We start from the raw sequence: 23,251 nt of genomic DNA, 5'->3' as shown, positions 1-23,251 counted from the left end.
TCTTAAGGCCCTACACCAAGGAAGTGATTCATTTATTGGTAAAGAAAGGTCCAAATTAGTTCATCTTCTTTCATTGTTTTTAAAATAGCTTTTAATTATATAAACATTAAATCATTTCTCTTCATTTTAATTAGTCTCTGTCCCCGGAAGTAAACATACAGTATCAAAATCCCCTTGTCCACACTGAGCCTGTTTGGGGAGTAGGCAGCCAACAATCAAAACTGGTGAGATAAACCAGGGCTTCGGATGCTCTTGTGGGCAGTGGGGTGATTTTTTTAATTAAGATTATCTGTTCTGCCTAGGACCTGTTTTCTTTTGGGTAGCAGGCTACAGTTCATTTCCCTATATATTTTAAATACATGGAACTTACAAATACATGCAGCTATATACATACCATTTCATTCATATGTAAAAACCTAGGAGCTAGATTCTGAGTATAGAACTATGGGCAAAGTACTTAATTTCTTTAAGCCTCACTTTCTTCAACTATAAAATGACATAGTTATTAACAAAATTTTCAGTTCCTACAACCTCTCTACCACTACCAACTAAGTAAAACAAGTTAGCTGCCAACATTTTAAAAGAAACATGTTTATTTAAGACCAAATTCTCCTTCCTTAGGTTGAAACTATTTCTAAAAATTAGGTATTTAAGAAAAGTCAAAATATTTCTTGGCATATATCATACATAGTGGCATCAAGCTGACTTGCTCAGAGTGGAAAATGCTGTTGTCATTGCAAAAGTAAGAGAAACACCAAAATCATGACATTTGATCTGTAGGAAATTATGTGTGTGTTGTGGATTTTGTTTGAATCATCTATAATTCCAAGGATATCTCCCGATTTCTTTTCCTAAAAATTTTGCTAGAAGGTAACTTAACAATACTGAATGGATAAATGAGAAATTAAGAATATTAATTATTTTACCTTCTATGCCAAGGACATTTTTCGCCTTATTTTCTTCAGAAACTTCAAATTTCCTTATGATGTCAATACAATAGTCTGTTGTCACATTTGTCATCTAAACAAAACAGAACAATAGTAGAGTACCTGCAATTTCATGAGATATCTTCCTCCATGCTAAAAAGGCATATGGATTTTTTAAGTATTCTTGATACAATGCAAAGTGGTGAAATGAGCAGTATTTGAGGTTACTTGTGTCATAACTACTTAATCTTTGGAAAATGATTATGAACTCAGTATTCCTCTGCATCTTTCAGATTTAATCAGTGAAAATAGTTCTTCAACTATTATACCAATGTTCTCCATGAAACAATAAGATTAATAAAACCAAGTCAATAATCAGTGCAAATGCATGACTGAAAATCCACTCACTATAAGCTAGTAGATAGCAAAAGTAATGCCTTCCATACAAACACTGAAGTTGGCTAATCATAAATCGTATGTAAAAAGAAAATGACTCCCTACCAAAACATGATGTTCTAGGTAAATCCACCTGTGTGTATATATCTACAGATCCTTCCCACCAATTCATGGGAGCAATCTGCCATAGTGATTCAGGAACATAAAGGTTAGCAAAAGAAAATAAAAAGGTAGGTGAGAACTCTGGAATGAGAATGCTTATATTCTAATCAACTGCCTCATATTAACATATAACATGTGCTGTTAATATTCAAATAAACCGCCTTACTTAAGAAGACATGTAACAGTGTGTTCTTATGTAAGTCACTCCCCTTGTCTGTGGCTACCTTATAAGGTAGCTGTGAGGATTAAATAAATTAATAATTCTAAGAAAAATGTATGGTACCCAAAAAAGCTGTATATGCCAATAGTACTGAATTAGTCTGAAGTTTGCTCCCTGACAGCTCAGCTGGTAAAGAATCCGCCTGCAATGCAGGAGACCCCGGTTCGATTCCTGGGTTGGGAAGGTCCCCTGGAGAAGGGATAGGCTACCCACTCCAGTATTCTTGGGCTTCCCTTGTGGCTCAGCTGGTAAAGAATCTCTGCTGGTGGAGACCTGGGTTCGATTCCTGGGTCAGGAAGGTCCCCTTAAGAAGGGAAAGGCTACCCACTCCAGTATTCTAATCTGGAGAACTCCATGGACTGTATAGTACATGGGGTTGCAAAGAGTCAGACATGACTGAGCACCTTTTACTTTGCTGCAAGGACATTACAAGCTAAGTGTGTTACTAGGAAAAGCAAGGAGAAGCCAATGGCAGCCCACTCCGGTACTCTTGCCTGGGAAATCCCATGGACGGAGGAGCCTGGTGGGCTGCAGTCCATGGGGTCACAGAGTCGGACACGACTGAAGCGACTTAGCAGCAGCAGCAGCAGCAGGAAAAGAAACTCTGAGAATAATCTCTTTAATACTAACAAAGGATGTGATATTCTGATCAAAAATTCATTCAGTCCCACAATTGAACAACAATATTTAAATATACTAATGAATAACAATAGAAGATAAGTTGGGAGTCAGTATTTTATACTTCTATGATATTCTCAAAAAATTCCATTACCTCTTAGGTTCAATACTTATGTTCTAATGAACTTTAATTCAAACCATCTATTTAATATCATTTAAATTTTTGCAGGGGAAAAAAAAGCTTTACAGTGCAACCATTTTTGCATGTTTGAAAGAGCACAGAATGCTTTGTTCCCCTAAGGCTAGCTGCATTCTTTGCATAAATTTTACAGTCTTTACTGCATGCAGAGGCCTCCTTAGCAGACATCACCCCAAAATACATAAATACATGATATCATGCTACCTGTGAGTAACTTGACTGAGCCAGTCTGGCTTTTGACTAGCTCATTGATTCATCTGCTATAAGCTAGAGACTTATCACATGCAGTTTAAAAGATAAATAATTTCTCACAAAATAGAAAGAAATTGATTTAAAAAATGTATGTTCCATTGGAAAACTGAGTCTACATTGCAATTATTTGGTTTATGATGCCATTTGTTCAGAGACATCGGGGCCTTGCACTAGCCTCAGATAGTCTACCAGGAGCCTGTAAGATCTAAAAACAAAATTCAAACAAACAACAAGAAAAAAAAATCCTGGCATCCTAGGATGGAGTTAATTGCCCATGAGAACACGTTACTAGCTCAAAACACAAAGAATGTGCTAACGAAAATCATCGTATTTGAAAAGTATTCATTAAATTAGTGAAAATATCAGTAGGCATTCTAGAAAGTCCACAATTTTCTGAGCACCATATAAAAATTAATGAGAGCTAATCGAAAATACAAGTATTAAGGATTAACTCATTGAAATACAGTAAAACCTCATAACAATGAGAATGGAAATGTAAGCAAATCAGTTCCCATCCTTCCTCCAGCCTTGCTTTCATTTAATTAACCTCCCAAGAGCAAACTCCTGCACTTAACACAATTGAGTTTTTCAGACCTCACTTGGAAAGTTATACTGGGATTTTACTGTATAAATGAAGGTTCAACATACGTTAATATTCTTTAGTGTCCTTCTCCCCCTTGTTTTGAGTTCTATTTGACATGACTGATAAGACGAAATAGGAACATTTTCTCCCTCTTTCCCACGGAGTTGACTTGAAAGTCTTGTTTGCTATCAATATCTGAGCCCCTCACTGTCTCAACACCAATGATTGTTTATTCTATGTAAGGCAAGTGGTGTGAAAAAGAACTTGAAGAAAACTTGATAACATGTTCATAATGTAACCAGTGCTGTGCAGTTTATTAAAAGTTCTTACATCCATAATCCTTATAGTTCTTGTAAACTTAGTATTTTTATCTTCATCTTGTAAGTAGGAAAGTGGACACAAAGAATGGTTACCTATCACAATCAATCATACAGTCATTAAAAGGCAGAACAAAGGCTCAAACTTCAACTTTCTGAATTCATTTCTGAAAAAGTCCAAAGCTTTTTCTTTTATGTTATATCTGTTGTCTGGGTGTTTTTCTTTATTTCTACTGAGAAATTGAAATACTTTCAAAAGTTTTTGTTTTTTTTTTTTTTTAGTATAGCTGAAATTCCTGGATTTTAACTTAACTTTTGAAATTGTTGTAAATTTAAAATCCATTCACTTGACTTCTTCGATGATTCCAGATTGGAATGATTCCACAAACACAAAATCATAGCATAATTTGCAAAGAATTTCAACATGGCTAAACTCTCTTCCCTCTATTTTTACCAAAGTAACATATTCATAATTAAGCCAGTCAAAACTAAGATGTTATGACTAAAAGCAAAGTTTCCCCTCTATATATAGAGCCACTGTCCAGAGGTAATAATGCCAACATCTCTAGATATTTCTCGTGGAATAAGTCTTTATCTTCCTAATTATTATGTATATGATGCTATTTCCTATTTCATACACTTTAAACATTATATCTTTTTACTGTTTAAAAAAAGACAGCTCTTTGGGGCCAGTAAAACTTTCTCCCTCTATCCATCCTCCTAGTAGAGTTATATCTTAATTTTTATTAAACTGTTAATATAATTCTCCAGAGTATGCAAATGTTAACATTGAGTCTATTGTATAATCTGGTTGCACTTCTGCTCCTATAGAATTTTTTTCTGATTTAATTGCTGAAATTCCCATCTGTTTAATTTGCAATGTTCCTATCACAAATTTTTCCCAGTGACTCTAATGGTATCTCAGTATTATTTTCCACATCAAGGCAACAGGTAATCCATGAATTTCATTTTCTCCTCTATAAAGGTCCTCCTTCTTCCAGGCTGCTTGAGTTCTCGAACTTCACTCAGATTTTTGTCCTAACTTCATTGTGTCATTCTTATCAAAGAGCACTTGAGAAATAAATTATTTATTTCCTGTACACATTTTTGTGTGTTATCTGTTTTTTTTATTCTGTGCACACATTTGGTTGACAAAGTAACCAGGCAGAAAATTCTAGGTCAGAAATCATTGCTTAATGTTTTTTTGGCTTCCAGAATTGATGTTGAGAAGTCTGAAGCCATTCCGATTCCAATTCTTTCTACAGGACCTATTTTTGTTTGTTAACTTGGTAAGGAATTTTTTTTCCCCTTTATGCAAGCTTTTAGAGGTTCACTTTAACCTTAGCATTGCAAAATTTCACCGTCTCTATGTGGATCTTTCTATATTCACTGTACTTGGCACTCAGTGGACGCCAGCAGTTTAGACACCCCTATCTTTTGGTGCTAATCATCTTTTTATTACTTGTTTGACAAATGTCCTCCCTTCTATCTCATCTTTTTCTGGAACTCCTATCATTCAGATAGCAGACCTTCAGGATTAATCTAATACTTTTTTTCTCATTTATCTATTTCTTGCTGTTTGTTCTCCTTTTGGGGAAATTTTCTCAACTTTATCTAAGACAACTAACAAATTTCGTTCCCTGCTCGTCTCTTCCTCTGAGTCTTCTTTTCTCTTAGTATCTTGCTCTTTCTTAATGGTTGGAACGTTTTTAGTTACTCTGATGCATTAATGTCAGTTTTTAAAGTTTCCTTCCCCTGCATTGTCTCTTTCCTCTAAGTTTCTTGAGTTACTTGTTTGCCTCTTTCTTTATAGCAGAGGATTTCCTCAAACGTGTGGTAAGCCCTGGTTATTTGAAGCTCATTTTTTAAATCGACTATTTAAAAACCTACTTAAAACTAAGGCAAGGAAAAATTGGTTGAAGCTCTGTGTTCTTGAGCAGAGCTTACTAACTAGTGAGCTTCACTGTAGAGTTCTCCAGTGGGACTCTTAGGAAATTTCCGATGTAAATATCTTTAGGGGGGATTTTTCCCCTTGAGTTTACTTCCTAGAGCTGGAGACACGGAGGGAGAATCCATTCTGCTTCTCTCCCTTGCTTCTGGCGCTGCTGGCAAACCCTGGCTTGAGGCTTCATAATTGCAGTCTCTGCTTCCATCTTCACACAGCCACCTTCTTCTGTGTGTGTCTCTGTCTTCTTTTCTGTTGCTTATAAGGACACTCATCACTGGATTTAGAGTACACACGAAATTTAGGATAATTTCACCTCAACACCCTTTAGTACATCTGCAAAGACCCTACGTTCAAATAAGGTCACATTTACAGATACAGGGAGTTAGGACTTGGACATATCTTTTCAAGCTACTATTTAACCTACCAAAGTTTGTAATATTCCTCTAAGGAAATTTTTCCAGTGTCCTGCTTGGAAGGGATAAACCCAAGATCTGAACATTGGAAGAGGGCTGTGGGTCTCACACTTCAGCTCACAAATGTTCACTTAATCTTTGTACTCATTATCCATTTCCAAAACTTAAGCGACTTAAAACAACCACTACTAACTTGTTCACAACTATGTAGGATGGTAAGTGGGACTGGGTCCAGCCACACAATTATTCTGTTTTCACCGGGGGGTTTCTAGGTAAAAACAGGCAGCTAGTCACATGACTACAGTCATATAGTCCAAAATGGCTTCACCGACATGACTGTGGTTGCTGTTGGCTGGGCCTCTTTATGCGGTCTCTCCTCCTCGGAGAAAGTACCCAGCTTCCTCACAAGATAGTCTCACAGCCCCAACAGGGCACGAAGGGAACTGCCAAGACTCCCTGAAACCTACCTTCCTTGTACATCAATTCTGCCACAATCCACTAGTCAAACCAAGTCACGAAGTCAGCCCAGGTTCAAGGGGCAGAAAAATAGACTCCACTTCTTGAGAGGAGGAGAAGCAAAGTCATGTTGTAAAGCAACACACATACAGTGACATGGGAACTACTGTAGCCATCTTTAAAAACCACCTGACACATAAGGCTATGGTTTTTCCAATGGTCATGTGTGGATGTGAGAGCCGGACTGTGAAGAAAGCTGAGCGCCGAAGAATTGATGCTTTTGAACTGTGGTGTTGGAGAAGACTCTTGAGAGTCCCTTGGACTGCAAGGAGATCCAACCAGTCCATCCTAAAGGAGATCAGTCCTGGGTGTCCATTGGAAGGACTGATGTTGAAGCTGAAACTCCAATACTTTGGCCACCTGAGGCAAAGAGCTGACTCATTTGAAAAGACCCTGATGCTGGGAGGGATTGGGGGCAGGAGGAGAAGGGGACGATAGAGGATGAGATGGTTGGATGGCATCACCAACTTAATGGACATGGGTCTGGGTAAGCTCTGGCAGTTGGTGATGGACAGGGAGGCCTGGCGTGCTATGGTTCATGGGGTCGCAAAGAGTTGGACATGACTGAGCGACTGAACTGAACTGACACATCTGCTACATTTCAGTGCCCTCACTCAGGTGTGCCTGGTATGACTTAATCCAGAGTCTTCTGGTCCATCCTCCTCCAGTTTTTATTTCCAGTTTCACACCAGGGTATTGAAGGGACAGCTGCCCTTCTACTACAGGGAGGGGAGAGGATTTGGAACCCGAGCAGCCTCTGGATCAGACTTCCAACCAATGCTTGTGCTTTCAACCCCTGCTCCTCTCCTGCTTTCAGAGGACTGTGTGAATTTCATTCTTGAGCTTTCTTGGGTTCTTCCAGGCAAATGAACGTGTTTTGTGGTTTCTTGCTCAGTGCGCTTGGGTTTCAGTGCTCTGAGGTCTACCTTTAGATCAGACAAGTTTCAAGATTTTGCTGTTTCTCTATCCTCTCCTATTCTCTTTATCCTTGCGGTTTTACAGGGAGCAGGGGTCTTTTTACTATATTTTTGGGCAATTTCAGGAGGGAGCAGGGAAACATCTCTAGGTGAATGGTCATTCAGTTTCCAACTGAAAAAGACAACCGCGATAACTGCTTATCTCCCCAAAATGGCTACTCTAATTCATCCTAAAATTAAGGTACAAATTTCAAAGCATTTAAACACAAAGCTATTTCATAGAAAATGTCTTTTGGGAACTGTATTCAAGAGAAAAAATATTACAAGACATAATTACTCTGAACAGTCTCTCAACTGTTTTAATTGCAAATGATTAAGAAAAATGAAACAGATTTGGGAAAGGCTCTTAATGGAATGCTTATGATGAGGAGAATGCTTTGGAAATAAAAAATGAAGGAACACTAACACCAGAAAGGGATAGTTCTCGCAGAGAATTTATAATTATTTCCCACAAGAGAGGTGATATTAGGATGACCATGACTCTCACCAAACCAGTCTGGATTCAGTAAAGGGTAATGAAGGCAGAGGGCAAAAATGACACTTATATAATTGGATCAAAAGAATCAAGGGTATATTTCAACAGAAAAAAACAAAAAAGCAGAATGAGCAACTGTTAGAACCATCACAAAGGGATAATATATAGGTCTGTGTCAAACAAAGTTCAATAAGAAGAGGGTCTTCTAGCATGGGATCACAAAAGTTCTGAAAATTCCCCTGGAATTAACCAACCACATGCATATTTCAGATAAAAAGCCATGCATAAATAGAAATCTGCTTTTGACTCATCTATGGCAGTGCCTTTGCTCTTGGTTAACAGCTAGAAGCATTTGCAAACTATAAAGATGCTTCAGTATTCCTGCCTTCTCTTCCTCACTCTTCAACAGAAGAAACAAAAGGACTTTAAAAAAGGTAGAGGCATGCTAATAAGACAGGCTGTCAAGGAGGGTAGAGGGAATGAAATCAGATCCTTACTCCTAAACCAAAATGCTGAAAAGAATCAAACACAAAATAGATTCAGCCCCAGGGAAGGAATGGAGATGCAGATGTGGAGAGTGGACTTGGGGACAGTGCGGCAGGGGGAGAGTGGGATGAATGAAGAGGGTAGCCTCAGTTATACACGATCAGGTATAAGATGGATGGCTGGGCCCTTTCTTCTCTGCTAGAGCTATCCCTTTCTGGGAGGTTCCTGAGCAGCACAGGGAGAGCACAGTCTGCTGCTCTGTGATGACCTGAAGGGATGGGACGGGGGTAGTGGGGGAGTCTAGGGAGGGAGGGGATGTATTTATAATAGTGGCTGATCGGCACTGCTGTACGGCAGAAACCAACTCAACACTGTAGAACTTAAAATATATATATATATATATGCATACATATATATTTAAATTAAAAAAATAGAAAAACTGGAAAAGGGTCTCAGCCAACCCTTGTACTCTAGAACCACAGACTAATGGATGTGTGTTATATTGATTTGTGGATGCAAGGAAGTGACGGAAGGGAAAATTCAGCCAACTGGCTTCTTTCCTAACTGGCACTTCTTCATGGATATAAAAGACAGTGAGAATTTCTCTGAGCACATCGTATTTTAAGGACGAAAGTCCTAATCAAACAGCAATTGGACTTGTCAAAGTCATCAATTCAATTTTCAAAGTGCTTCAGTGAAATAAACATGTCTGGCCTACAGGCCAATATTTGAATTCCCATAATCCTGGACAGCATATGTGGCCAGCAGTGATATTTCATTTCACAACTGAGTAAATCTGTAAAATTTGAATACGCTGGTGTCTACACCAATCTGATGCCACCAGAAATCAATGAATTACTGCCATACGGATCATCAAATTGCCTCAGATTTGTTACACTGTGAAAATCCCATTTCGAAACTCAAAACCCTACAAAACTCTGGACTAATGACTCTCCTGCTGCACACTTAGATTATGTCCAATTTTTCTCTATGTTAAAAAATGCTGAAATGCACAACTTGATTACTTTTTTCTATGCACAACTATTTCCTTAGGATGAATTATTAGAAGTAAAATGGATTGGTCAAAGCTTTATATATTATGTAAAAATTGATAAATAATAAAACTACCTTATAGAAAGACTGTATCATTTCACAACTTCACCAGAAATGTATGTATACCATGTTTCATATTGTATTTTAACCTTTATTAATTTGATGGCTGAAAAATGGTCTCTTGGTTTTACTTCACATTTTTTAATTACTAGTGAAGAACAAACATTTTTAATGTTATTGACATAAAATTTTCTATGTTTTGCACATTTTTTTTAACCAAGTATTCATTTCTCCCCCCAACAGTCTGTAGAGCACTTTCTACACTAGGGAAATTCACTATTTCTCTCTTTTGTATATTGTATTTTCCTAGTTTGAACCTGACATTCATTTTATGATGTTTGATATATTGGACCACATTTAAAAGTTTCAGGATACTAATATTTTCCTTATGGTTTATGCCTCTTGATACACGATTATTTTTAAAATTTATTTTGTGTTAAATTCACATGTAGCTTTAAGCTAGTTTAGAAAATTAAACTGGAAATGGGTAATCATCTGCCAGGAGCAGAAGTCACAGAACAGTGGTTTCTATTTTGCCCAACTAAAATTTACTGGTTGAATGTCAATTTAACAAAAAGAGGCAAAAAACACATGCCCCTTAGCAAGTGACATCCACTACTGCTATTCAGATAGATTGGGTAAATTCCGCAAGCACAAATGAATTTGAAGTATCTTTAAACATTTTAATTTTTCACACTGTTGGGCTTCCAAATATCTCTGTCAAAGGGCTTTCACATTCATCACCCCTATCAATTCTCAATCTGACACTGAGATAAGGAAGGTAGGTATTAACTCCCCTTTTTAGAGATTAGGAAACCAAGGCTCAGAAACAGTATTGATTGGCCTGTGCAAGATTCTCCAACCAATAAAGCTTACTGAAACTAACACAACACTGTAAAGCAATTATCCTCGAAGTAAAAAAAAAAACTTGCCAAGTGTGAAATGCAGAAATTCTAGACTCCTGGTCTAATGGTCTTTCCACTGTACTAGGAAGAGTTCTTCTGATGAGAAAGCGGGAGTAGTAATAATTGCAAGAAACAGGGTAATAGAGATTTAGAAAGACATATTCTCTGGGGTGGGGTGGGGGGGGGGGTGCAGAATTCTTCTATTACCCCATTCCCATCTTCTACTTGTCTTAGAGCTAACTTTGTTAATGGAGAATCTCAGCCTTTGCCAAATTATCAAACTAATTTAATAACTGATTGTGATAAAAACATTTTGCTAATACTATCTGGCTTAATCCTTAGGAAAGCAACAATGAAATTTATAAATCTGTTAAGCCTAAAATGTATGTGATGGTGGTAATGGAACAAAGCAAAATATTACCAGGTCTAGTGTCTTTTCCCTGACACCACCAAATCTCTGATTCTCTGACACCAGCTCAGTTCCAACAATGCAATTCTGTTCTGACACAGACCACCTGGAGTTAGCATTGGACCTCACAAGACTCAGGCCCACAGGCTGCCCCTATTTCAGGTGCCAGCCACAAATGAGGTGCTTAGGCTACCCCAGTTCTACCTGACCTATTAACAAATCTGGGAGTTCTGTCAAGGAATAATCAGAATTGGAAGTGGGTTAAAACTAAAAACAGATTTTAATCAGTTAACTACTGCAAAGGGGGAAAAGAGAACTCAGTATAGAACTGATTCAAGTTTGAATACAAGTAGGGATTTACAGTCCGTGGAATTCTCCAGGCCAGAATTCTGGAGTGGGTGGCCTTTCCCTTCTCCAGGGGATCTTCCCAACCCAGGGATCGAACCCAGGTCTCCTGCACTGCAGGTGGATTCTTTACCAGCTGAGCCACAACAAAAGTTTCTGAAATGCAGTACTTGGATGCAATCTCAAAAAAGACAGAATGATCTCTATTCATTTCCAAGGCAAACCATTCAATATCACGGTAATCTAAGCCTATGCCCCAACCAGTAACGCTGAAGAAGTTGAAGTTGAATGGTTCTTTGAAGACCTACAAGATCTTTTAGAACTAACACCCAAAAAAGATGTCATTTTCATTACAGGGGACTGGAATGAAAAAGTAGGAAGTCAAGAAACACCTGGAGTAACAGGCAAATTTGGCCTTGGAGTACGGAATGAAGCAGGGCAAAGGCTAATAGAGTTTTGCCAAGAGAATGCACTGGCCATAGCAAACACCCTCTTCCAGCAACACAAGAGAAGACTCTACACATGGACATCACCAGATGGTCAACACCGAAATCAGATTGATTATATTCTTTGCAGCCAAAGATAGAGAAGCTCTACACAGTCAGCAAAAACAAGACCAGGAGCTGACTGTGGCTCAGATCATGAACTCCTTATTGCCAAATTCAGACTTAAATTGAAGAAAGTAGGGAAAACCACTAGACCATTCAGGTATGGCCTAAATTAAATCCCTTATAATTATACAGTGGGAGTGAGAAATAGATTTAAGGGACTAGATCTGATAGACAGAGTGCCTGATGAACTATTGACAGAGGTTTGTGACATTGTACAGGAGACAGAGATCAAGACCATCCCCATGGAAAAGAAATGCAAAAAAGCAAAATGACTGTCTGAGGAGGCCTTACAAATAGCTGTGAAAAGAAGAGAGGTGAAAAGCAAAGGAGAAAAGGAAAGATATTACCATTTGAATGCAGAGTTCCAAAGAATAGCAAGGCGAGATAAGAAGTCTTTCTAAGTGATCAGTGCAAAGAAACAGAGGAAAACAACAGAATGGGAAAAACTAGAGATCTCTTCAAGAAAATTAGAGATACCAAGGGAATATTTTATGCAAAGATGGGCTCAATAAAGGACAGAAATGGTATGGACCTAACAGAAGCAGAAAATATTAAGAAGAGGTAGCAAGAATACACAGAAGAATTGTACAAAAAAAAGATCTTCACGACCCAGATAATCAAGATGGTGTGATCACTCACCTAGAGCCAGACATCTGGAATGTGAAGTCAAGTGGGCCTTAGAAAGCATCACTACGAACAAAGCTAGTGGAGGTGATGGAATTCCAGTTGTGCTATTTCAAATCCTGAAAGATGATGCTGTGAAAGTGCTGCACTCAATATGCCAGCAAATTTGGAAAACTCAGCAGTGGCCACAGGACTGGAAAAGCTCAGTTTTCATTCCAATCCCTAAGAAAGGCAATCCCAAAGAATGCTCAAACTACCACACAATTGAACTAATCTCACACATAGCAAAGTAATGCTCAAAATTCTCCAAGCCAGGCTTCAGCAGTATGTGAATTGTGAACCTCCAGATGTTCAAGTGGGTTTTAGAAAAGGCAGAGGAACCAGAGATCAAATTGCCAACATCCGCTGGATCATCGAAAAAGCAAGAGAGTTTCAGAAAAACATCTATTTCTGCTTTATTGACTACACCAAAGCCTTTGACTGTGTGGATCACAATAAACTGTGGAAAATTCTTCAAGAGATGGGAATACCAGACCACCTGACCTGCCTCTTGAGAAATCTGTATGCAACAGGAAGCAACAGTTAAAACTGGACATGGAACAACAGACTGTTTCCAAATAGGAAAAGGAGTATGTCAAGGCTGTATATTGTCACCCTGCTTATTTAACTTACATGCAGAGTACATCATAAGAAATGCTGGACTGGAATCAAGATTGCTGAGAGAAATATCAATAAACTCAGATATGCAGATGACACCACTCTTATGGCAGAAAGTGAAGAGGAACTAAAGAACCTCTTGATGAAAGTGAAAGAGGACAGTGGAAAAGCTGGCTTAAAGCTCAACATTCAGAAAACTAAGATCATGGCATCTGGTCCCATCACTTCATGGCAAATAGATGGGGAGACAGTGGAAACAGTGGCCGACTTTATTTTTTTGGACTCCAAAATCACTGCAGATGGTGTTGCAGCCATGAAATTAAAAGACACTTACTCCTTGGAAGGAAAGTTATGACCAACCTAGATAGCATATTAAAAAGCAGAGACATTACTTTGCCAACAAAGGTCCATCTGGTCAAGGGTATGGTTTTTCCAGTGGCCATGTATGGATGTGAGAGTTGGACGGTGAAGAAAGCTGAGTGGCGAAGAATTGATGCTTTTGAACTGTGGTGTTGGAGAAGACTCTTGAGAGTCCCTTGGACTACAAGGAGATCCAACCAGTCCATCCTAAAGGAGATAAGTCCTGGGTGTTCATTGGACGGACTGATGCTGAGGCTGAAACTCCAATACTTTGGCCACCTCATGTGAAGAGTTGACTCATTTGAAAAGACCCTGATGCTGGGAGGGATTGAGGGCAGGAGGAGAAGGGGACGACAGAGGATGAGATGGTTGGATGGCATCACCGACTCGATGGACGTGAGTTTGGGTAAACTCCAGGAGTTGGTGATGGACAGGGAGGCCTGGCATGCTGTGACTCATGGGGTCACAAAGAGTTGGACACGACTGAGCAACTGAAGTGAACTGAACTTAGGTATTTGCAGCCAAGTAGCAAGGTAGGGATCAGTGGAAGAAACACCAGGCAGAAGAGGGGATCTGGGCTAACCCAACCTAATAGGATTCTTCCTGAAACAAAGGCCAAGGTGATCAAATATCACCCAGCGAATAGTAGTAGATGAGGAATTTTATCAGACATTGAAGGTGACTAGATAGATGTCAAGGATAAAGATTCTAGTTAAACTGACTTAGAATTATTGCTACAACTGGATTCTTAAGGGCAAGGCCAAAGGATGAAACACAGTAGAAAAAAATGGCTCCAAAGAGCCTGCCTAGAGTTTGTTTAGTTAAGGAGAAAGTCTTTGTCAGTTCCAGTGACTCAGTTTCTAAGATTTATGAGAATGACTTACAGAACTCAAAAAGGTGCTTTAGTTACTATTACCAGTTTATTATAAAGTATACAACTCAGAAACAGCCATATGGAAGAGATGCATAGGGCAAGGTGTGAGGGAAGATATTTATCAATGAAGTACTATTTTGCTAGTTAAGAATTATGTTATAAGGTAGATGAATGGATAAAGAACTTGTGGTACATATATACAATGGAATATTACTTGGCCATAAACAGAATAAATATGAGTCAGTTGTAGGTGAATGAATCTAGAGCCTATTATTCAGAGTGAAGAAATCAAAGAAAAACAAATATCATGTATTAAAGCATATATATATCGAATCGAGAAAAAATGGTACTGAAGAACCTATTTGCAGGGCAAGAATAGAGACGGGGACATAAATAGACCTGTGGATCCAGTGGGGAGAGGTGAGGGTGTGATCAATTGAGAGAGTAGCATTGAAACATGTATGTTACCATATGTAAAACAGATAGCTAATGGGAAGTTGCTATATAACACAGGGAGCTCAACTGGTGTTCTGTGACAGCTGAGATGGGCTGGGCGCGGGAGGGAGGTTCACACGGGAGGAGACACGTGTATACTTATGGCTGACTCACACTGTTGTATCGCAGAAACTGAGACAACAATGTAAAGCAATTATCTTCCAACTAAAAAGAAAAGGAAAGAATTACATCATAGGAGACTTCTCTGGTGGTTCAGTGGCTCAGATGCCATGCTCCCAGTGCTGGGAGCCCAGGTTTGATCCCCAATCGGGGAACTAGATCCCACATGCTGCAACTAAGTCCTAGCACAGCCAAATAAATAATATTTAAAAAGAATTATATCATTAACAAATACCTAGCTATATTACTAACGTAAAGAAAATATAACTGTAGTACCTAGAAGGAAACACATGAGACAATAGTCACTACTCTGTGGGAAAATATGCATATTTAAGTTAAAAATTATGTATGTGTTCAATGTACTAATTCAATTTCTCTAAAGCTGCCGGGAACACATTTTTAAAACCTCATAGATAAGATTTTTTTGGAATTGTGATATTTACCCCTCTAACTTAAATTTAAATACACCTACACTCAGCCCCAAGAGAAAGCCATGTATCTTTCACAAGTATTTTTAAGTAAACATTCAGTTCAACAGTCTAATGATACCTTTTGTTCCACTTTCAAAAACTGGGCCAGTTCTTCTACAGTTAGATGATCTTTCTTGTCACTGTAGCTCAAAAGCAACAGATAAAGGTCCCGTCTCAAAGACATCATTTTGTAAAACACACAGAATTCTTCAAAAGTCAGAGTTCCCTGATTCTCATCTGTATCAGCTTCCTGAAAGAGGCATAGAAAAAATAAAGCAGTAAGAGTCTGAAATAGGAAATTCAGGAAATAATATTTACAATAAAAAGCTAATATCCATTTTGCAAATGGTAAACATGTTCTTTTCAAGAATACATGGATCAATTTAAAAATTGACTATACATTAGGCCACAATAATGCTTCAAATTATAAAGAATCAACTTTATAAAAACTAATTTCTCTGACCACAGTAAATTTATAAAGCAACAAAGAAAGCTTAAAAAACTTTGTCTGGAAGCAACCCATTTCTAAATAGGGAATTAAACAGAAGGAAACACATGTACCACATATTAAAACTTGTGTGATGACATTAAAGCAGTAGTTAGAGGGGAACTTGAAGTTTTCAGCTTATTAGAAAGCAAGGTAAATTAAAATCAGATGAGGTAACAATTCAACTCCAAAAGCTATTAAAAAGCTAAGCTAAGGAAAATAAAAGGAAATAAATTATAAACAAAAGAAGAAAGCTAGGCGAAACAGAAAACGAGAAGATATAACATCAAAGGTGAACAATTAAGCCAAAAGCTGGTCTTTTGACAAAACTAATAAAAGAAATCTTGGAGATTAATCATAAGCAAAAGAGAAAATATACTCCATATATGATGAAAATACTAGTCTCTGATCAGCTTCTAAATTGTGATTCAATCAAATATAATTTTTACCTATAAAAGAATCTCTTAATTCTACATAGAGAGCTTATTGCTCTTATAGACAGCAGCATCATTGGTTCCTCCCTGCCTGAAAAATCCATTTGCACTTATCTCTAGTTGAAATTATTTGCTCCTAGTAATTATTGAGCAAGGATCTTTTACCACATACCTGCCTTCTGACTGGCTGAATTTGTCATAAAACCATAAAACTGCTGGGAATATATAATAAATAACCAATCCATTTACATGATCTTTATTCTAAGTGAACACAGTTGTAAAACCAAACAAAAACTGACAGGGGATGAATGGCATTTTGAAATACATAGATTTTGTGACATATAGTCAGCTGGTATGTGGTTTCAAACATAGCTTTGAAAGTCAGAGTGTGTATAAAAATATATCTTTTTAAACTCTGCTAACTTTGTGTCAACTATAAACAAACATTTAGACCCATATTTACATCACACAGAGTTTCTTTTTGAGGCTGATTGCTGTTTCCTTCTGTCATTTTAAAAGCAGTGATAGATTGATCTACAGAATACCAACAATTTTGGTGTTTGACACTCTTGGCTGTAGTCTTTGCATCCTAAGAAAGTAGGTCTAATGTTCATATTTCTGCTGTAGTTTTTTTCAAAATATATAACCCTGGATAGAGAGATGATACATTTTTCAAGATTTCCTTGAAAATGCCTAAACCATTAAGAACAGTACCACTCTGAGGTTTTAAGAAATAGCCTCAAAGACTTCAAAAGAAGCTATCCAGTAAAAAGATTACTTTTTAAAAATCAGTTGAATCTTGCACTGCAACAAGAAGGCAAAGAAAATTCCAGGAAGGATTTAATGTGTTTACCAGTAATTCAGTTTTAAAAAAAAAAAAGAAAGAAAGAAAAGAGTATGCTCCTTAAAATAATACTAAGATCCTTGTTCCCATTACTCAGATCCCTGAGATACATACAAAATCTATGGTAGAAATAATCTACATTTATACTAGAAGCCCAGCTACTTCTCCAGTCACTCCTTGCTTGAGAAGTCTTTCAATCTTTAAATTCAAAGTCACAAAAAGAGACCTTAATGCTTTCTTAAAACATCTCCAAAGTAGAAGGGAATCTTCCTACACTGTAGGTGGGAATGTAAATTGGTGCAGCCGCTATGGACAGCAGTATCGAGGTTCCTTAGAAAATTAAAAATTGAGCTACCACATGACTTTGCAATCCCCCTCCTGGGCATATATCCAGAGAAAAACATGATCCAAAAGGATACATGCACCCCAATGTTCATTGCAGCACTGTTTACAATAGCTAAGACATGGAAGCAACCTGAATATCCATCAACAGAGGACTGAGTAAAGAAGATGTAGTACATATAAACAATGGAATATTACTCGACCATTAAAGAGAATGAAATAATGCCATTTGCAGTAGCATGGCATATAGAGAGTGTCACATTGAGTGAAGTCAGACAGAGAAGGAAAAATATCATATGATGCCCCTTATATGTGAAATCTAAAAAGAAATGATACAAATGAACTTACAAAACAAAGAGAATCACAGATTCAGAAAATGAACTTATGGTTGCTGGGGGGAAGGGATAGTTAGGGACTTTGGAAAAGTCATGTACACACTGCTGTATTTGTGATGGATAACAAACAAGAACCTGCTTCATAGCACATGGAGCTCTGGTCAATATTATATGCTGCTTGGATGGGAGAAGGGTTTGGGGAAAGTGGATATATGTGTATGTATGGCTGAGTCCCTTCACTCTTCACCTGAAACTACCACAATATTGTTAATTGGCTATACCCCAATACAAAAAATAAGAGTTTTAAAGTTTGGGGAAAAACAACCTCTCCGAAGTATTAACTTTGATCTCACAAGACTTTTGACATAAACATTTCATGGTTTATCCTTGAAATACTTGTGCCTTAGAGACAAAAGGTATCTGAAGAGGATTAAAAATACAGAAGTAAAAATAGGTCAAAATTTCATGTTACTTCTCTTACTTCCAAAAAGTACTCCCCAGATCATTATTTTTGCAGGTATAGACGTTGCCCCCCTCTAAAAGTGTGCCCTCTCTGATTTAATCAGGGCTCTCTCTCCAGTACTTATTGATGAACATCTATGAAAAGGAACAGATGGGAGATGGGGCTCACAATAGGACAAAAGTTAGGTGTCACAGGGACTGCCAGGAACATGGCGAACCTTTCCATGTAGTTTCCAGACAGTTTACTCTGTGACAACTCAGTTCACCTCCAAAGTTCCCTCTCTCCATCTCTAGTTCCTTTTGTAGTGTGTCTCATTCCTTTATTTTCTTTCCTTTCTCTTCAGCGCAGTGGGACCAAGTTCCCACAGTGCAAACTATCTCCAGCTTCCAAGGACAGGACCACAGGATGTGAAAGTGTAAGAGGTCACGGATCAAAGCCAGCCTCCATCTTCCATTCACTGTTGCAACTCACCCCTCATGTTTCCGCCCTTGCCACCTCTGATAACATGAGGTCAGAAAGCAAAGGGAGCAAAACCCATTAACCATAAAACACAGCCCTCTGGCTTAATTTTACACATAAAAAATATGAACTACCTACTCACTTAGCAAATTACTACAACACATGGATTATGTCTATGGCTTATTTTCAAATAAAGCCTTTCCAAAATTAATGTTCTAGTAATTACTAATAATTGAACACTGTCTTTGCACCAATCTTAATAGAACTCACTTCAGCATCTTAGACAGAAGGCTGAGTACAATCCCACCTGGGGGACACAGGATAAATTTGGGTCTAAGAATTTTCCTCCAGGACTTCCAAATGGGGAAAGAACATCTCATGTAATACCAACAAGCAGTGGAGTGAACTTCTGGAGAGCTCCCTAAACGGCAGGAGTGATACAGCACTTCTAAATCTTATGGATTCTAAAATCCTCAACTCCTCTGAAACAAAACAGAGGGCTCTTGAGGAGTTCCGCAAGTGCTATTTTTTCACACTATTTAGTCTTTATTCTGATCCTCATAACAGATCGTGAGGTTGATAGATGATCTTATTCTCTCCAAGGGACTTCATCCCATTTACCCCATTATTTATCTGTCAGGTAAAGTGCTTATGGCAACCCACTCCAGTATTCTTGCCTGGAGAATCCCATGGATGGAGGAGCCTGGTGGGCTACAGTCCATGGGGTCACAAAGAGTCAGACATGACTGAGCGACTTAACTAACTAACTAAAGTGCTTATAATCACTCTGAAAACGGCAACAACAACATACTTTAGGAAGTGAAATTGTGGATGCATGTTAAGTTTGGGAAGTTTTCTTTGATGAAATAAAATGCCTCTGTCTTCAAAGAAAAACAAAATGATAGACAGCAGGTAATATTAGCTTCCAGCAAGACAAAATAGCCTTTTGAAATATCTCAGTATACCATTACCCTCCAAAGTGTATTTTATGTAAGGTCAATCCCATTGTGAAAACATACCTGAAACATTTGTCTGACTTTTCTTCGGGGCAGATTGACATTTAGTTTGTGCATCAATTGGTGTATCTCTTCAATGTTCAATAATCCATCGCCATTTTTATCAGCTTCCTCAAAGGTCTGCTTCACCCACTTGCAGAAAAGTCAAGGAAACACTGCCACTTACACTGTCATCAAAATAAAAACTACTTCCACAGAATATGCACAAGGACATTGATCATTAACAACAAACTTGAGAAGAAATTCTTTTGAGGAGACCCCACCATCCACAGGCTCTCAGTGAGTTACTGATAGTGACAATAACAATAAGAATGGTGAGAGGAGGACACAGGAGGTGATTCCCTTCACTGGGAAACGAGGGTCAAATCATATCACCCAGGACACTGATTTATTGGGTTGGCCAAAAAAGTCTGGTCAGGTTTTTCTGTAACATCTTATGGAAAAATCCAAATGAACTTTTTAGTCAACCCTATATCTCTAAGGAGAAGTGCCAGCAAGATGGTAGGAGGGGCAAAATCCCAGTTAGAATCAAACCCCATACCCACCAGAGACGCTTAGAGGTCTCAAGCAAACCTCGTGCACACCAGGACCCAGAGACCCCACAGAGAATGAGACAGAGCTGTGTTTGAGCATCTCCTGTGCAGGGACGGGTCAGCAGTGGGCTGCAGCAGGCACAGGGGCTCTGGGTGCAGCAGACCTGGGCGTGGCATAAGCCTTCTTGGAGGAGGTCACCATTAACCCCACCATAGAGCCACCAGAACTTACACAGGACTGGGAAACAGACTCTTGGCGGCACAAACAGAACCCTGGGTGCACCAGGACCCAGGAGAAAGGGGCAGTGACCCCACAAGAGACCTCCAGACCTGCCCGTGAGAGTCTAGGAGTCTCCGGTGGAGGCGTGGGTCGGTGGTGGCCTCGCTGCAGGGTTGGGGCTCTGAGCGCAGCAGTGCATGCACGGGACCTTTAGAAGGAGGTCACCGTTATCTTCATTACCCTCACCACAGTTCGGCCTCAGGTCAAATAACAGTGAGGGAACACAGCCCCACCCATCAACAGAAAATTGGATTAAAGATTTACTGAGCATGGCCCCGCCCATCAGAACAAGACCCAGTTTCACCCTCAGTCAGTATCTTCCATCAGGAAACTTCCATAAGCCTCTTATCCTTCTCCATCACAGGGCAGACAGAATGAAAACCACAGTCACCTTCTCCATGTATGGATGTGAGAGTTAGACTGTAAAGAAAGCTGAGCGCCTAAGAATTGATGCTTTTGAACTGTGGTGTTGGAGAAGACTCTTGAGAGTTCCTTGGATTGCAAGGAGATCCAACCAGTCCATCCTAAAGGAAATCAGTCCTGAATATTCATTGGAAGGATTGATGCTGAAGCTCCAATACTTTGGCCGCCTGATGTGAAGAAATGACTCATTGGAAAAGACCCTGACACTGGGAAAGACTGAGGGCAAAAGGAGAAAGGGGTGACAAAGGATGAGATGGTTGGATGGCATCACTGACTCAATGGACGAGTTTGAGCAACTCAAGGAGATAGTGAAGGACAGGGAAGCCTGGTGTGCTGCAGTTTATGGGGTTGCAAATAGACGTGAATTAGCTATTGAACAACAACATAAAAAAAAAAAAAACCTTAAAAAAAATGGTCAGCATCAAAAAATCTTTTAAAATAAGAAGAAAGAAAAGAAAACCAAACTCATCTTCAAAATTCAAAGGATAATGAAGAGGAAATGAATGAAGGTGGGAGTAGGTCAAAGGAAGAGGTCAATGAAAAATATTCATCAAGCAGGTGACCTCAGACAGAGAGCTTTTCATTTAAGTCAAAATATTAACTGACCTCTTAGTAGTAATTCCGAACATTTATATTTTTAGGTAATTCAAATTATGATTATAGGAGATTATGCCTTAGAAAGAAAATAAAATATGATAGTCGTATTTCTCCCAAAGTTAATCAGAAGTGATTTTCAACTGTAAATATCTGTTTCACATCATGTTCCCTTTATAACATTTGAGAATAACCAGCCTGGTTCTTTCAAATTCAATTGTTCCTCATAGAGTTCAGGTAGGACCTCATTATATATGATACCTGGAAGTTAAAGGGTGACCCAGGACCCACGGGGAGAAATAACTGAAGAATCAAGAGTAAAACACTTGGACCAATTACTAGTTAGAACCTGAATCTCATCATTTCTATTTTCTGGGCATACAGTGCCCATTGCATGAGCTTTATTTCTTTTGACCATGAACACTGCTCTGTGCCCCATAAAATATTTGGTCAGAATTCAAAGAAATGATTAAATGAGTCCAAGGACAGCTGTATTTTCATCCTTCGATGCTAAACTTCTTTACCAAAGCACCTTAAAGATTTCTCCAGAGAAGAAGCAGGACAAACAAACCCTAAGCACGAATATTCTGCAGAAACAAACCATTGTGGATGAGCCTGTATCAGTAAGGCCTTCAGTGTCAACACACGAGCTGGCCTGGACTGTTGGTTTAAGGGATCTAGGGTTGGTAAGACAGAAACAGAAGTAGACTCAGACAAGTAATACACACTAGTTCTGACTTCATTCTGACCTGGCCCTATGACAGTGGGTCACTTATATTACCTTCTGGGGTTTCCATTTCTTCATCTATAATGTCAGTGAGCACAACTAGATGACCTTGAAGCCCCTTCCAACTCTAAGATTCTATGAAAGAAACACCATTCTCTCAGTAACAGTATACAAATATATAAGATACAACTGCAGGTAAAAGTATTCTGATACCACAAAGTTGTCTTTCATAATTAACACATGAGTGCCCAAGAAATCCCTGAATTAATTATTCATAGCCAATACATGATAAATTTAAGAAAAGAAATAACAATTTTACAAAGAAAAACTAGGAGAGTAAAAACTGAATGAAAATTCTGGCCTAGTATTTTTTAATCAAAAAACTTCAGGAGAATGTAAAGCATTGAACAGTATTATTTAGTTCAGGGGGAGGTAAACAGGCCTCTGAAGAGGGCCTCATAGTATATATTTTAGGTTTTGCAGGCTATTTGGCCTCAGTTGCAACTACCCAACTCTGCTACCACAGGCAATACATAAATGAATTGGCATGGTTGTGTTTCAATAAAACTTAAGGATGCTGAACTCTGAACTTCATAAAACTTCATGTGTCAAAAAATTTTTATTCTTCTTTTGATTTTTTTTCAGCCATAGAAAACCCATTCTTAGCTCAGGAGGCCATATTACAGGGAGGGCCAGATTTGCCCTACAAGCAGAACTCCAAATTTATAGGGAAGGTGTAAGGCTTCAGTTGACAACATCCATAAAGGACTACCTGGAGTCTTCTAGAGGTAATAATTTCCCTAGTGGCATCAAGAGGTAAGGTGGAGAAATCACAGAGGAGAA

At 38.6% G+C, this 23,251-nt stretch overlaps 1 protein-coding gene across 9 annotated transcripts in view; it reads right to left on the bottom strand.

Annotated features, from left to right (window-relative positions):
* PLCH1 (phospholipase C eta 1) overlaps positions 1-23,251 on the bottom strand; it is a 260,884-nt gene that overhangs the window by 68,813 nt on the left and 168,820 nt on the right. For all 9 annotated transcript variants that reach the window (XM_070466543.1, XM_070466550.1, XM_070466549.1 and 6 more), the window contains 3 exons: positions 19,855-19,985; positions 15,551-15,721; positions 927-1,020 (listed from right to left, as the gene is read on the bottom strand). In XM_070466543.1, coding sequence (XP_070322644.1) covers positions 927-1,020; positions 15,551-15,721; positions 19,855-19,985 — 396 coding nt within the window. The remainder of the gene's footprint in view (positions 1-926; positions 1,021-15,550; positions 15,722-19,854; positions 19,986-23,251) is intronic.

The sequence above is a fragment of the Odocoileus virginianus genome, chromosome 4 (assembly GCF_023699985.2).
Source record: "Odocoileus virginianus isolate 20LAN1187 ecotype Illinois chromosome 4, Ovbor_1.2, whole genome shotgun sequence".
In the NCBI taxonomy this organism is placed as follows: Eukaryota; Metazoa; Chordata; class Mammalia; order Artiodactyla; family Cervidae; genus Odocoileus; species Odocoileus virginianus.
This window is presented reverse-complemented; position numbering and strand designations above follow the sequence as displayed.